General features: G+C 38.4%; 1 protein-coding gene and 1 pseudogene across 3 annotated transcripts in view; both read left to right on the top strand.

Moving 5' to 3' along the window:
- TRAPPC8 (trafficking protein particle complex subunit 8) overlaps positions 1–13,660 on the top strand; it is a 141,183-nt gene that overhangs the window by 39,366 nt on the left and 88,157 nt on the right. For all 3 annotated transcript variants that reach the window (XM_043978484.1, XM_043978485.1, XM_043978486.1), the window contains 3 exons: positions 2,218–2,333; positions 9,321–9,471; positions 12,565–12,665. In XM_043978484.1, coding sequence (XP_043834419.1) covers positions 2,218–2,333; positions 9,321–9,471; positions 12,565–12,665 — 368 coding nt within the window. The remainder of the gene's footprint in view (positions 1–2,217; positions 2,334–9,320; positions 9,472–12,564; positions 12,666–13,660) is intronic.
- Positions 4,057–4,767, top strand: LOC122736340 (annotated as a pseudogene).

Below are 13,660 nucleotides of genomic sequence, written 5' to 3'. Positions count from 1 at the left end.
TGCTGTTGTCTCTAATTTTATAAATAAGACAGCTCTTAATACTGAGCTGCTTGGCTTATTTGTCATTGTTATTTAAGCACCCTGTAACTTTCTGAAATGAGTGACTGTCATAGATGACAGCTGACTGTGAACTTAATAATGCAAGCCTCCACTATTTGAGAGGGGCTCCAGTCATTTTTTCACGGCCATTTTTTTTTACCAGCCACCCAGCTGGACCTCACCATGTTCTCCCCCTTGTAGGTCTAGAACCAACAATCAAATCAGTTCTTCCATTTCTCCTGAAAAGGGTATGTCAGTCTACTCCTTTACAGTTCCATGCTGCATCCCTGTAATTTTCTAAACCAGAATATTGCTCCCCATATGTATTGTCTTCCCTTTTTGAATATAAGTTTTGTGAGGACATGGGTTGCCTTTGCTTTTATATTTGTATCCCCAGTACTTAACACAGTGCTTGGCACATATTAAGTGCTTAATAAATGTTTTTTGTTTCATTCACCTGTATACAAAATTTATACAAAGTGAATAAGAGGTAATTTTTGTAGGGAGAAAACAAGAAGCTGGAGCTATTAGAAAAGGCTTCATGTAGAACATGGCCCTTGAGATGAGTTTTGAAGGATAATGAGAAAATCTAGATAGAAATGAGGAAGGAGAGCATTCCAGGCATGGGAGACTGCAAGTACAAAGTCATTGATGTATATGAGGAGCAGTAAGTGACCAGTACAGTTGGACCACAAAGTCAGGAGAAGGAAGTAATGTCTTAAGAGGCCTGTAAAGATAGTCAGGGGCCAGGCTGTAAAGAGCTTTAAAGGACAGAGCAGTTTATATTTGATTCCAGAGGTAATAGCCACTGGAATTTATTGGGGGAGAGATGTGTTTATGTGACATGATCTGACCTATGCTCTATACAAATCATTATGGCAGCTGTGTGGAGGATGAATTAGAGTGGGGAGGGACTCGATACAGGGAGACCCACTTAGGTGAGTATTGCAGTAGTCCAGATGAAAGGTGATAAAGGCTTGAATTAGGGAAGGGCCTAAGGGTAGAGAGAATGGAGTGTGTAGGAGAAATATGGAGATAGAAACAAGATTTGACCCTTGTGTAAGTGAGAGTGAGGAATTGAGGAAGGTGATAAAGTTGCAAACCTGAGTAACTGGAAGAATGGTGATGCCCTTAACGGTGACAGGGAAGTTTAGAAGGTGAATTTGGGAGGAAAGTTAATGAGTTCTGTATTGGACATGTTGTGTTTTAGGTGTCTATGGGATGTCTGTTTCAGAATGTCCAAATGGCATTTGTTTTTTTGTTTTGTTTTGTTTTTATATTTATTGATTGATTTTTGTGTGTGTGAGGCAATTGGGGTTAAGTGACTTGCCCAGAGTCACACAGCTAGAAAGTATCAAGTGTCTGAGGTTGGATTTGAACTCAGGTCCTCCTGAATACAGGGCTGGTGCTCTATCCACTGCGCCACCTAGCTGCCCCAAAATGGCATTTGTTGATATGAGATTGGAGCTCAGAAGACAGAGTACAGCTGGACAAATGGATCTGGGAGTTATTTCTATAGAGAAGATAATTGATGAGGGGAGTACTTCAGATAGAGTTTACCTAAGTTTTAACAAAGCCATTTGATAATGTTTCATTCAAATTCTGTTGAAAATATGGGGAGATACTGAGTTAGACAGTAGGAATTTGTTGAAATAATTGAGGATATTTAGCCTTTATTTTTTAGCAGATAAGACTTTGTACAGTAACAGCTGCAAGTATTTGAAATACTACTAATAGGAAATTTGGAACAGACTTGTTCCTAGGAGCATGGGATGGAAGGTACAAAGAGAGGTATTGATAATTTGAGATTCAGAAAAACTTCCTAATATTTAGAGCTATTCAAAGTAAAATGGGCTGCCTTGAGAGGCTATGAGTTCCTTCTCATTGGAGGTTTTCAAACAAAACTTGTTCAGTATGTTGTAGAGTCGATTGTCTTTCATGTGTAGGTTAACTTCTAAGGTCTCTTCCTACTCTTATTCTGGGAATAAGATTTTATTGCACATTAGTAATATTATTAGTATTTTTTTCCTCAGCACTTTTATAATTCTGTACATTTTTTCTGCAAATGCCATGCTGTTGGTTGAATACTTAATAACTAATATCAGATTTCTTGAATGCACAAGAAAAATACTGGTTTTATTCTCAGATTTATCCACATGTTTAAATTTTCCTTTCTAGCTGATATCAAGAAAAGGTTTGAGTCGATCATTATTTTCTGCAACTAAAAAGTGGTTCAGTGGCAGTAAAGTTCCAGAAAAGAGCATTAATGAGCTAAAGAATACATCTGGGTTGCTGTGAGTAAAATTTCAGTCTCTTATTGAATGATTATGTGTAACTTAATTGTCTTCCCAAAAAATCCTATTATTTTGGTAGACAGCTTTAAAGTATTTCATTTAACAATATGCAACATGATTATTCAGTTTCATGGTATATTTCAGAAAGCTTTTAAGTATGTTAATATTTAAAGATAACTGGCTATGTGAATTTAGGTAAGCATGCTTGCCATATTTGTTCAAACATGGTTTCCCCCCCAAATCTGATTTGTATAAAATATTGTTTCATATTGTTTTTCTGTGTATAGAGTGTGTGCGTGTGTATGTATGTGTATAATTTCATTCTAAAAAGATCTAATTATAGAATCGGCCTATAAACATTTGTTAAGTACCTACTTTGTTCCAAGCACTGGAAATACAAAAAGAGGCAAAAGACAATACTTACTTTCAAGCAGCTCTTAATGTCATGGGGGAGGGGGATGGATTGAGAGATGGCATTTTTGACCAGATCACCCAGCATACCTCTTCTATAGCTATCTAGAAAACATGTCAGATCAAATTCTGAATGGGAAAGCTAAGAAAAAGTCACAATGAGTCCTTTTTCCAGCCCAGGGCAATTTAGGAATGCAGAGAGGTCTGTAGATGCTAGGGTGGGGGCTGCCCAGGAGTGCAGCATGGTAGAATCAGAGTTGGGAACTAGAGCATTCTAAGACTAAGGAACTGAAATAGAGTACTAGAACAGGAAGTACCAGGGCAGAAAGAGATCCCAGAGGACTCCTGAACTAGTGTTAGGAGCAGAACCAGATATCTGTAATCTTTGTCACCCATTTACCAATTCCAGATCACAGATCTAGGGTGCAGAAAAGCAGCCTCAACCAAGTGTGGGGTCCTAGCTGAGGTCTAACATAAAATAAATAATAGAAACTCAACTGTGTGTCTCTGAGCCCAGGAACAGAGTGGAAAATCTGTTCTAACCTTTAGCTCAGCACATAAGTTTACAGTGAAAAAACCAGGACAGAGAGAAGAACAAAGGAGAGTCATTTGCTGTGAACCTGCAAAACCTCTCAGCAAGCTAACACTGCCTAAATCTAGCAACAATATACTGAAATGCAACTACACACAAGCCAGTAGTCCCCAAACCTGGGTCAGGAACTGTCAGACCTTGGACCAGGAGGGCAGTGTACAGACCTTTCTCTTGATCAAACTAATTTGGAAAAACTAAACACTTGAAAGCTCCCAGACTAAACTGTGAAAGCAGCAGAAATTTAGGCCAGACACCTATCCCACAAGTGAGCAGAGTCCAACACTAACATAAAGATAGTCTGGAAGAATGAACAAACCAAAAAAACACCAGATTATAAAGAACTACTTTGGCGACAGGGAAGCTCAAGAAGCAAACAGAAGAAGATAGTGACTTGGAAACCTGTACAAGCAAAGCCTCAAAGAAAAATGCATATTGAACACAAGTACAGGAAGAATTACCAGAAGAGTTAAAGAAAGATTTTTTTAAAAGAACAAAAAATATTTTAGAAATCAAATAAGAGTTGTAGAAGAAAAAATCGGAAAATAAATAAGAGATGTACAATAAAGTTATGAAAAAAGAATAAACAATTTGGTTTTTTAAAAAAGGTACAAAAACTTACTGAAGAAAATAACTCATTAAAAATTAATGGAAGCTTTTCTGCTCTCTCCCCCCTCCCCCGCAAACTCCGCTCCGGCCGCATCGCGCTCACACTGAGCTCTGGGCCCCACAGCGCTAATGCCAAGCCGCCGCCTCCCTCCTTCCCCCGCCATGATCACCTACCGGGACCTCATCAGCCATGATGAGATATTCTCTGACATTTACAAGATCCGGGAGATCTCACAAACGGGCTGTGCCTGGAGGTGGAGGGGAAGATGGTCAATAGGACAGAGGGTACCATTGATGATTCACTCATTGGTGGAAATGCCTCTGCTGAAAGTCCTGAGGGTGAAGGAACAGATGCCACTGTAATCACTGGAGTTGACATAGTAATAAACCATCATCCGCAAGAAACTAGTTTCACAAAAGAATCCTGCAAAAAGTGCATCAAAGACTACATGAAATCAATCAAAGGCAGACTTGAAGAGCACAAGCCAGATAGAGTAAAACCTTTTATGACCAGAGCCGTAGAACAAATCAAGGCTTGCCAATTTTAAAAACTATCAGTTCTTCATAGGCGAAAACCTGAATCCAGATGGCACGGTGGCTCTCTTGGACTTCCATGAGGATGGTGTGACCCCATATATGATTTTCTTTAAGGATGGTTTAGAAATGGAAAAACGTTAACAAATTCAGCTGATTACTTTGAATCACCTGTCATCATAACTGGCTGCTGCTTTTTGTCATCTACATAACACCAGGACTTGGACAAACTTGGACTGATGTCATCTTGAGCTTTATTCATTTATTTTTGACCTTGATTTATTTGGAGTGGAGGCGTTGTTTTTAAAAAGATGTCATGTACATTGTCTAAAATAAAATGCATTTAAACCCATCTGAGAGAAAGAAAAATTAATGGAAGCCAAATGGAAGTTAATGGTTTCATAAGACATCAAGAAATAACAAAACAAAATATAAAATATCTGATAGGAAGAACAGCTTATTTGGAAAATAGATCAGTGATAGATAATTTAAGAATCATTGATCTCCTTGAAAGCCATAAACAAAAAAAAAGAGCCTACATATCATATTTCAAGAAATTATACAGGAACACTTCCCAGATATCTTAGAACCAGAAAGCAAAGTAGAAACTGAAAGAATCCACTGGTCACCTCCTGAAAGATAACCCAAAATGGAAATTTCCAGGATTATTTTAAAAAACAACAACAGAACTCCCAAGTCAATGAAGAAATATTGTAAGCAGCCAGAAAGAATTCAAGTGCCATGGACTAACAGTAAGAATTGACAGATTAGCAGTCACCATTGTAAAAGAATGAATAACTTTGAATATCATATTCTGGAAGCCAAAGGATTGAGGATTACAATAAGAAATAACATACCCTGCAAAACTGAATATATTCCTACAGTGGAGAAATTGAGATTTAATGAAATAGAGCACTTTTTTTTTTTTGGTAGGGCAATGAGGATTAAGTGACTTGCCCAGGGTCACACAGCTAGTTAAGTGTCAAATGTCTGAGGCCGGATTTGAACTCAGGTCCTCCTGAATCCAGGGCTGGTGCTTTATGTACTATGCCACCTAGCTGCTCCCTAATAGAGCACTTTCAAAAAATGTACTAGGGGAGACAGCAAGTAAACAAATATGTACAAACAAGCTATATAAAGAATGAAAAGGAAATAATTAACAAAGGGAAAGCCCTAGAATTAAGAGGGGTTGGGAAAGATTTCCTGTAGAAGATAGAATTTCAGTTAGGACTTAAAGGATCCAGTAGACAGAGTTGAGAAAGGAGAGCATTCAAGACATGGGGGCTGTCAGAGAAAATGCTTTGAGATGAAAGGTAAAGTACCTTGTTCATGAAACATCAAGAAGGCCAGTGCCACTGGATCTAAGAGTGTATAGTAGGGAGTAAGGAAGACTTGAAAGGTAGGAGGGGGCTAGGTCTTGAAGGGCTTTAAATGCCAAACAGAGCATTTTGTATTTGATCCTGGATGTGATAAGGAGCCATGGGAACTTATGGACTAGGGAATTGACATAGTCAGGCTAGCTCTTTAGGAGAATCACTTTGGTGACTCATTGAAGGATACATTGGAATGAGGAGAGACTTGAGACAGGTCAGTCCCCCAACAGGCAATTTAATAGTTAAGGCATGAAATGATGGGGCCCTGTCCTAGAGTGGTGGCAGTGTCAGAGGAAAGGGGACATACTCAAGAAATCCTACAAAGGTGAAATCCAGAAGGCTTGGCAACAGATTGGACATGGGATGGGGGGGTGTGAGGAGGTTTGAGAGACTGGTGTCCAGGATGACTCCTAGGTTGTGAGCCTGAGGGACTGAGAGAATGGTATGTGCAGTTCTCCCCCACCCCCCACCCCTTCCCCTTCCCTGTAATAGAGAATGTAGGAGGAGGGAGGATTCATGACTTCAGTTTTGAACATGTGAAGTTTAAGGTATCTACTGAAATTCCAGTTCAAGATTTCTGAAAGACAAAGGAGATGCAAGATTGGAGGTAAGTAGAGAGGTTACAGCAGAATAGGTAGATTTAAAAGTTATTAGTATAGAGATGGATGGTAATTAAATCCCTGGAAGCTGATGAGATCACCAAGTGTATGGTATTGGAGCAGGGGAGAGAAGAAGGCTCTGTACATAACCCTGTGGGACATCTTGGCACGAGGGTATGATGAACATCTGGCAAAGGAGACTGAGGAGCCGCCTGATAGTTAAGAGTAGAACCTGGAGAGAGAGTGATGTCCTGGAAATGTAGAGAGGAGAGAGTATCAAGGTGGAGAGGGAGATCAACAATGTCAGAAGCTGTAGAGATGTTAAGGAGAATGAGGATTGAGAAAGGGCCATTATCAATTAAGAGATCATTGGTAACTGGAGAGACCATTATGGTGGGATGATAAGGTCAGAAGCTGGATAATAAAAGAATGAGAAGAAAGTGGAGGCAGCTATTGTAGACAGTTTTTTCTTTTTCTTTTCTTTTCTTTTTTTTTTGGGTGAGGCAGTTGGGGTTAAGTGACTTGCCCAGGGTCACACAGCTAGTAAGTGTTAAGTGTCTGAGGTCAGATTTGAACTCAGGTCCTCCTGAATCCAGGGCCGGTGCTCTATCCACTGCACCACCTAGCTCCCCCCAGGTTTTTCAAGAAGAAAAAGGTAGGCTACCTTTTCAGAGGCAGGAAAGATATAGAATGACTGTTAGAATGGGTGAAAGGATCCAGGTGAGGGTTTTTCAAGATTGGGGAGCCATGGGAATATTAGAAGGTAGTAGGGAATGAATCAGTAGAGATTGAAAATAAATGATTGGAAATGATGGGGAGCAATTTGTTAGAGCAGATGGTGTGGAATAGGATCATTTGTTCAGGTAGAAGGGTTAGTGTTAGTAAGAAATAAGGCTACTTCTTCATGTGAGACAAGGATAAAGGAGGAGATAGCGGCCAAAAGTATCTGAATGATAGGAGATGACGAAGAGGGGAAAAAGGGAACTCTGAACAAGTGACCTCATTTTTTTTTTCTGTAAAATATGAGGCAAAGAATTCAGCTGAGTGGGGCAAAGGAGGAGCCATGAGAGGTTTGAGGAGGAATGATAAGGTGTGACAGAGCTTCTGAAGAACATGGGGTTGTTCAGCAGCATTGGGGACACAGTTGAAGTTGTGTAACATAAATTTGTAGTAGACCCAGCCAGAAGAATTGTGCAATTTTCTCCACCTTGGTTCAGCAGCATGTGTATGGGAGCTAAGGCAGAGGATTGTGGAATTGATCCAAGGTTGAAGCTTGAGCAGGGTGAGATTGGCAATATGACAAGGGGGCTAGGGACTCAAGAGAAAAGTGTAGAGTTGAACTGGTTCACTAAGGAGTCAAGATGGGTAAAGAATAGAGTGTGGCAAGTACAGAAGAGATGACCTGGAAGAGAACTGAGGGGTGGCTGTATTAGAGGTGATGGATATGGATGAAAAGTAGGTTTTCATGTAAGGGTAGGCAGACAGTGAGGTGGAAAGCCAATAGATTATGGTTAGCCAAAAGGAGTTTAGGATTCTTGAACATGGAAGTGATACATTTGTGAGTGTTGGCAAGAAGGTATGATCATCTTTATGTGGAGCTGAGGTCAATTGCAGGACTAAAGCATAGGAAGTGAATAGGTTGAGGAACTGAATGTTCAGAGTATTTGAGGGAGAGTCATCTGTGTGTGTTGGAGTTCCCAAGTATGAAGCCAGGAATTGAGCAGAAGAGAAAAATTGTGAGCCAGGTACTGAACTCATTGAGAAAGGAAGGGGGAATGTCTTTGAGGTCTGTAGACAACAGCTATCAGGATTTTGAATAGGTGGTAGATGTGAATTGCATTAACCTCAAAGGAGGATAGGTTACTAGGTGATGAAGGTAAGGGGAGAACTTCTAAACTAAGCTTCTAAAACAAATTTAGAGTCACTGGGCTATATAGGATATGACTAGGTATGAGGATGTTCATTATTGAGTGGAAAGTGATTTTCCTCTTCCCAGAGGGAATTGGACATTGGGCTGCATAGAAGTGCAGTGTGAGATGGAAGGCACAGAATCAGATCTGTTTTATTCTTGGTAGCGACTCATTGCTCCCCAGTGGATCAGTGCCGTGACTGAGAGTACAACCTCCTCTTTAGAGCTGAGAAGAACTAAGGGAACTTCAAGCACTAGGATGCTATAATGATAAGTACTGTAAAACTTTTTAAATGATCTCTGATTCTCTGATTTTCTTTCTTTCTTTCTTTTTTTTTTGGGCTGGGCAATTGGGGTTAAGTGACTTGCCCAGGGTCACATAGCTAGTAAGTGTTAAGTGTCTGAGGCTGGATTTGAACTCGGGTCCTCCTGAATCCAGGGCTAGTGCTCTGTCCACTACATCACCTAGCTGGCTCCTGATCTCTGATTTTCAAACCTAGAAATTGTTTGACATTTTTATGCTTACTGTAAAATTTTGTGATCTAATATAAAAAAGTATATATGAAAATACAGTTAGTAATACTTTTCAGTTATATCAATTAAATTTATTAATATAAAAATATAATCCCTTCTGGCTTTTCTCTGTAGTGTATAAGATTATAATAATACTTGAGTGTTCCTTAAGTAAGCCAAGATTCCCAGATGTTCATAATTTGGCCACAGAGAAATCATACTCATGCTATGGAGGAATTCCCAATGTGGGGCTGTATACTAATTAAATATGGAAGCAATCTTCTGTTTTTAACAGTCTTGGAGAAAATGAAACTATCTCTTTGGTGCTGGGTGCCTTGTGACAGGAAGCATTTTAATGATATGAGTGACTTTATAAACATTTTGTGATGGTTTATATTTTGGAGGGGAGAGCATAAATGGTAAATATTTTTCCTTCATATGTATTTGCAGATATCCACCAGAAGCACCAGAACTTCAAATCAGGAAAATGGCTGACTTGTGTTTTTTAGTGCAACATTATGACTTGGCATACAGTTGCTATCATACTGCAAAGAAGGATTTTCTGAATGATCAAGCAATGCTATATGCAGCTGGTGCCTTGGTTGGTATAGAACAATGATAAAATTTGTGATTCCTACGTCATTAAAAAGTTTTGGGCTATGAAATATAACAAAATGCTTTAGGGGCTACAAAAGAAAATTCCTTAGGACTATGCTAGTATTAGTTAAATAGCTACTTTAATTTTTGTGCTTTGGCCAGGCATGGGGCAGCATGTCTATAATTCCTGCTACTGGGGTTGCTTAAGTTGGTCGATCATTCAAGCTCTGAGCTTCAACAGAACTAAAGCTGCTCAAGTGTTACTCCTAAGTCTGGCACCAATAAGGTGAACCTCCAGGGTTAAGGGTAAGGGAGGGAGGGGGAGAACATCTACCAGGCTACCTAAGGCGGTGAGCCAACCCAGGTTGGAAGCAACAGGTTAAAAGTTTACATGCTGATCAGTAATAGGATTGGGTCTGTGAGTGGCTACTACACTTCCAACATGGGTACAATAAGGAGGGCCAGTCTTTTTAAAAAAACAATGTAATTCAACTTTATAGACTTAGAGTTACCCAAGGATATGCCCTTTGTAGTTCAGTAGACTTGTGAATTTAAAGTTATTCAATAATTTAGATTTGATTTCTTAAAATTTTTGATTATTCATCAAATGATATCTGCTGTTTGCATTAATTTTGTTGTTTAGTTGCATAGTGCAAGTAGAATTGCTGTGACGTGAATTTTTCTATAAATAATTTTCTAGGTTTTATCCTCCTTTTGGGAGGGGACTGGATTTCTCTTTTTCACTCAGGCTAGAAATACAGAGGCTACTCATTAGGCCAGATTTCTCTACTGATTAGTGTAGGAGCTTTGACCATCTCTGTTTCTGACCTATTGGTTGCTTTTTCTTTAGATGATCTGGTGACCCCTGCTGCATAGGCTTACTATATTGATATTGCACTTAATTCAGACATGTTGGTGCTGGGACTTAGTGCAGACGCGTGAACTAAGCTAGCTCACTGCAGATCAGACTCCCAGTCTCAAGATATCCACCTGTCTCAGCCTCCCTAGTAGCAGGAATTACAGGCATACACCATCTCACATCCAAGTTTTTTTTTTGCAGAGCAATGAGCGTTAAGTGACTTGCCCTGGGTCACACAGCTAGTAAATGTCAAGTATCTGAGGCTGGATTTGAAGTCAGGTCCTTTTGAATCCAGGGCTGATGCTTTATCCACTGCACCACTTAGCTGCCCCCCACTCCTAGGTTTTTGTTTTTTTTTTTCAGGGCAGTGGGGGTTAAGTGACTTGCCCAGGGTCACACAGCTAGTAAGTGTCAAGTGTCTGAGGCCGGATTTGAACTCAGGTACTCCTGAATCCAGGGCCGGTACTTTATCCACTGTGCCACCTAGCTGCCCTCCCAGGTATTTTTAAAAAGATGACTTGGACCTCTTAAAAATATAGTGCTGTTATTAAACATTTAAACTCAATATATTTTCATCTTCCAAATTTTGGTTCATGATAGATAAAAGGAAAATTCCTTTACTGTTTCTCTTCAGAAGCAGTAACATTTTTGGGAATATTACATAAATATATAAATACTGTTCTGATGGCCTGACACTGAGCATAAGAATATTGTTTCTACTTAGTGTTTTGACAGCTTAATTCCCACAAGAGGCTCCAGTGTAAAGGCTTGTTGTTGTTCAGTTGTTTCTGTCTTATCTGACTCTTTGTAATCCCTTTTGTTTGAATGTGTATGTGTGTGTGTGTGTGTGTGTGTGTGTGTGTGTCTGTCTGTCTGTCTGTCTGTGTCTGTGTCTGTGGGTGGGGTGGGGTGGGGTTCTTGCCAGAGATACTTGAGTGGTTTTCTTTTCCAGCTCATTTTACAGATAAGAAACTGAGGCAAACAAGGTTAAGTGACTTTCCCAGGGTCACACAACTACTAAGTATCTGAGGTCAAATTTAAGCTCATGAAGATCAATCGTCCTGATTCCAAGCCCAGGCCTCTATCTGTTGTGCTACCTAGTAGCCCTGCTGTAAAGGCTATATCCCTAAATACTTCAAATTGAATTCTGTAATTGTATAGGATTATTTTGTTAGTGGGTCAGATGTGCACATGCACACTAGATAGTATATAAAATCTTATTACTGTCATCAACTGGATCCTTATTTTCTTTTGTCCTTGGCCACATTTTTTTTTCCTTGAAAGACACTTAATTCCCATAAACTCCAAGGTTCTTAGACTATCTTGTATTTGATGTTTGAAATCTATTTATTTTTTTAGTTTAAATAGAGTTAATTATATTCATTAATTTTTATTTTCCTATTTCAGGTTTTTTTTTGGGGGAAATCAACTAAAACTTCTTACTTCATTTAAGAATTTAAATAAAGTTGATACTTAGACTCAAGACTGTTGAGTAGGATTAAGGTGATATGTTTAAAATTTGTAGGAAATTTCCTTGTCATGTAATTCCTTGACCATTAATACTGTCTGATTTCCAAAATGGTACTTTATTGGGTATAATGTAGTGTACCTTTCATATTCACTATTTTCTCTAAAAATGTTATTTTGCAAATGAGAAAATAGAGTAAAAGAGATGAAGTCTTTCCTAGGTCCATATAGTAGAGCTAAGACCAGAACTAGTTTCCTAATTTCTAATCCAGTACTCTTTCTATAAATCCAGTGCTCTTTACTTTCAATGCCTGTTGGGAATCTTTCAAGAAACTCTTAAACAGCCTTCTTTTGAAAAATGAAATGTTCCCTTTTATATGATAAGGAAAATAATTTTTTTAAAGAACCATTTAAGGACTTGAATATACTTTTTTTTTTTTTGGTGAGGCAATTGGGGTTAAGTGACTTGCCCAGGGTCACACAGCTAGGAAGTGTTAAGTGTCTAAGGCCGGATTTGAACTCAGGTCCTCCTGAATCCAGGGCCGGTGTTCTATCCACTGTGCCACCTAGCTGCCCCTTGTATGTATTTTTTTAAAAAGTTTTGCATTGAGCAAAGAAATTTTAAGGAAGTAGCAGTTTGTGTAATTATATAGGTATACATCTATGTACAATCTACTTCAAGTATTTAAAGTTTCTCATTTAGTAAATAACTTGGGTGTTTTCTTTGAAGTAGCATAAACCATATATATATATATATATTTTTTTTTTTAGGAAATGGCAGCAGTGTCAGCTTTTCTTCAGCCCGGAGCACCCAGGCCTTACCCTGCTCATTACATGGATACAGCAATTCAAACATACAGGGATATATGCAAGTAGGTGGCTTTTTAATTTCTTGTATACATTTTTGGATAAAGATTGTTTTTTATAATGTTGGTGGATTTTAAAATGAAGTATGTAATTGTTTTTTCATTCCTGCAATGCTTGAGATAGTTACCTAAATAAGGTAACAGGAATGAAAGCTAGTTGATACAGGTTTCCCACTAGTTTAGGACTTTAAATGAGATTTCATGGGACATAATTTGCTCACCTAAGAAAATTATTTTATTTTTAAGAATTTACAGTATTGTAGTCAAATGCTAAAATTAGGGATTGTTCTTAAAGTTTCATGAAAATAAAATTTCACTATTTTCCATTAGAATGCCTACGATCAAGTGGTTTCAGGATATAGTCGCTACTACGACATAATAAACTAAACTTATTTATAATTAGTTAATAATAAAAATAGTGAAGGTTTTGTAATTTTAAAATCATGGGATTCTTTCATGGTATTACTATGAAGTTCACGATGTAATGAAAATAAAAGAAAAATTCTTACTATTATTTTCACATAAAATAATGCCTTCATGTGAAATTTCCTTTTAGTGAATCAGCGCCATCAACACAAATTGTGACACAGTGGCTAGAAGGCTAGCCTTGGAACCCAAAAGACTTGGGTACTGTCTGTAACATACTAGTTGTGTCCCCGGGGCAATTCAGTTTTACCTCTTACTACTCTAGGCAAATCTTTAAGACTACAAGTTTCAGAGAAGGTAGCAATCTGCATTGGTAAAGAGTTTTCTTACCTCAGTGTTCCTTGTACTAGTGAAATCATAGGCCCAGTCCCTATCCAATATTTTCTACTAATTTTAATTAATTCTACTAATTCTAATTTTAATTAATGTAGTAGTTCCACAGAACCTGATCACACACTGGTAACATAAGCAATTCTCACTTGTTACTTCACTGTTACTCAACTAGGGAATACAACTTTTAATCCCCTCTTTTCTAACTTTACCTCAAAATCCTAACCATTGTATAATTTAAAATT

Source organism: Dromiciops gliroides, chromosome 1, assembly GCF_019393635.1.
Source record: "Dromiciops gliroides isolate mDroGli1 chromosome 1, mDroGli1.pri, whole genome shotgun sequence".
NCBI lineage: Eukaryota > Metazoa > Chordata > Mammalia > Microbiotheria > Microbiotheriidae > Dromiciops > Dromiciops gliroides.
The sequence above is the reverse complement of the archived record's forward strand: the minus strand, read 5'-3'. Positions and strand labels throughout refer to the sequence as shown.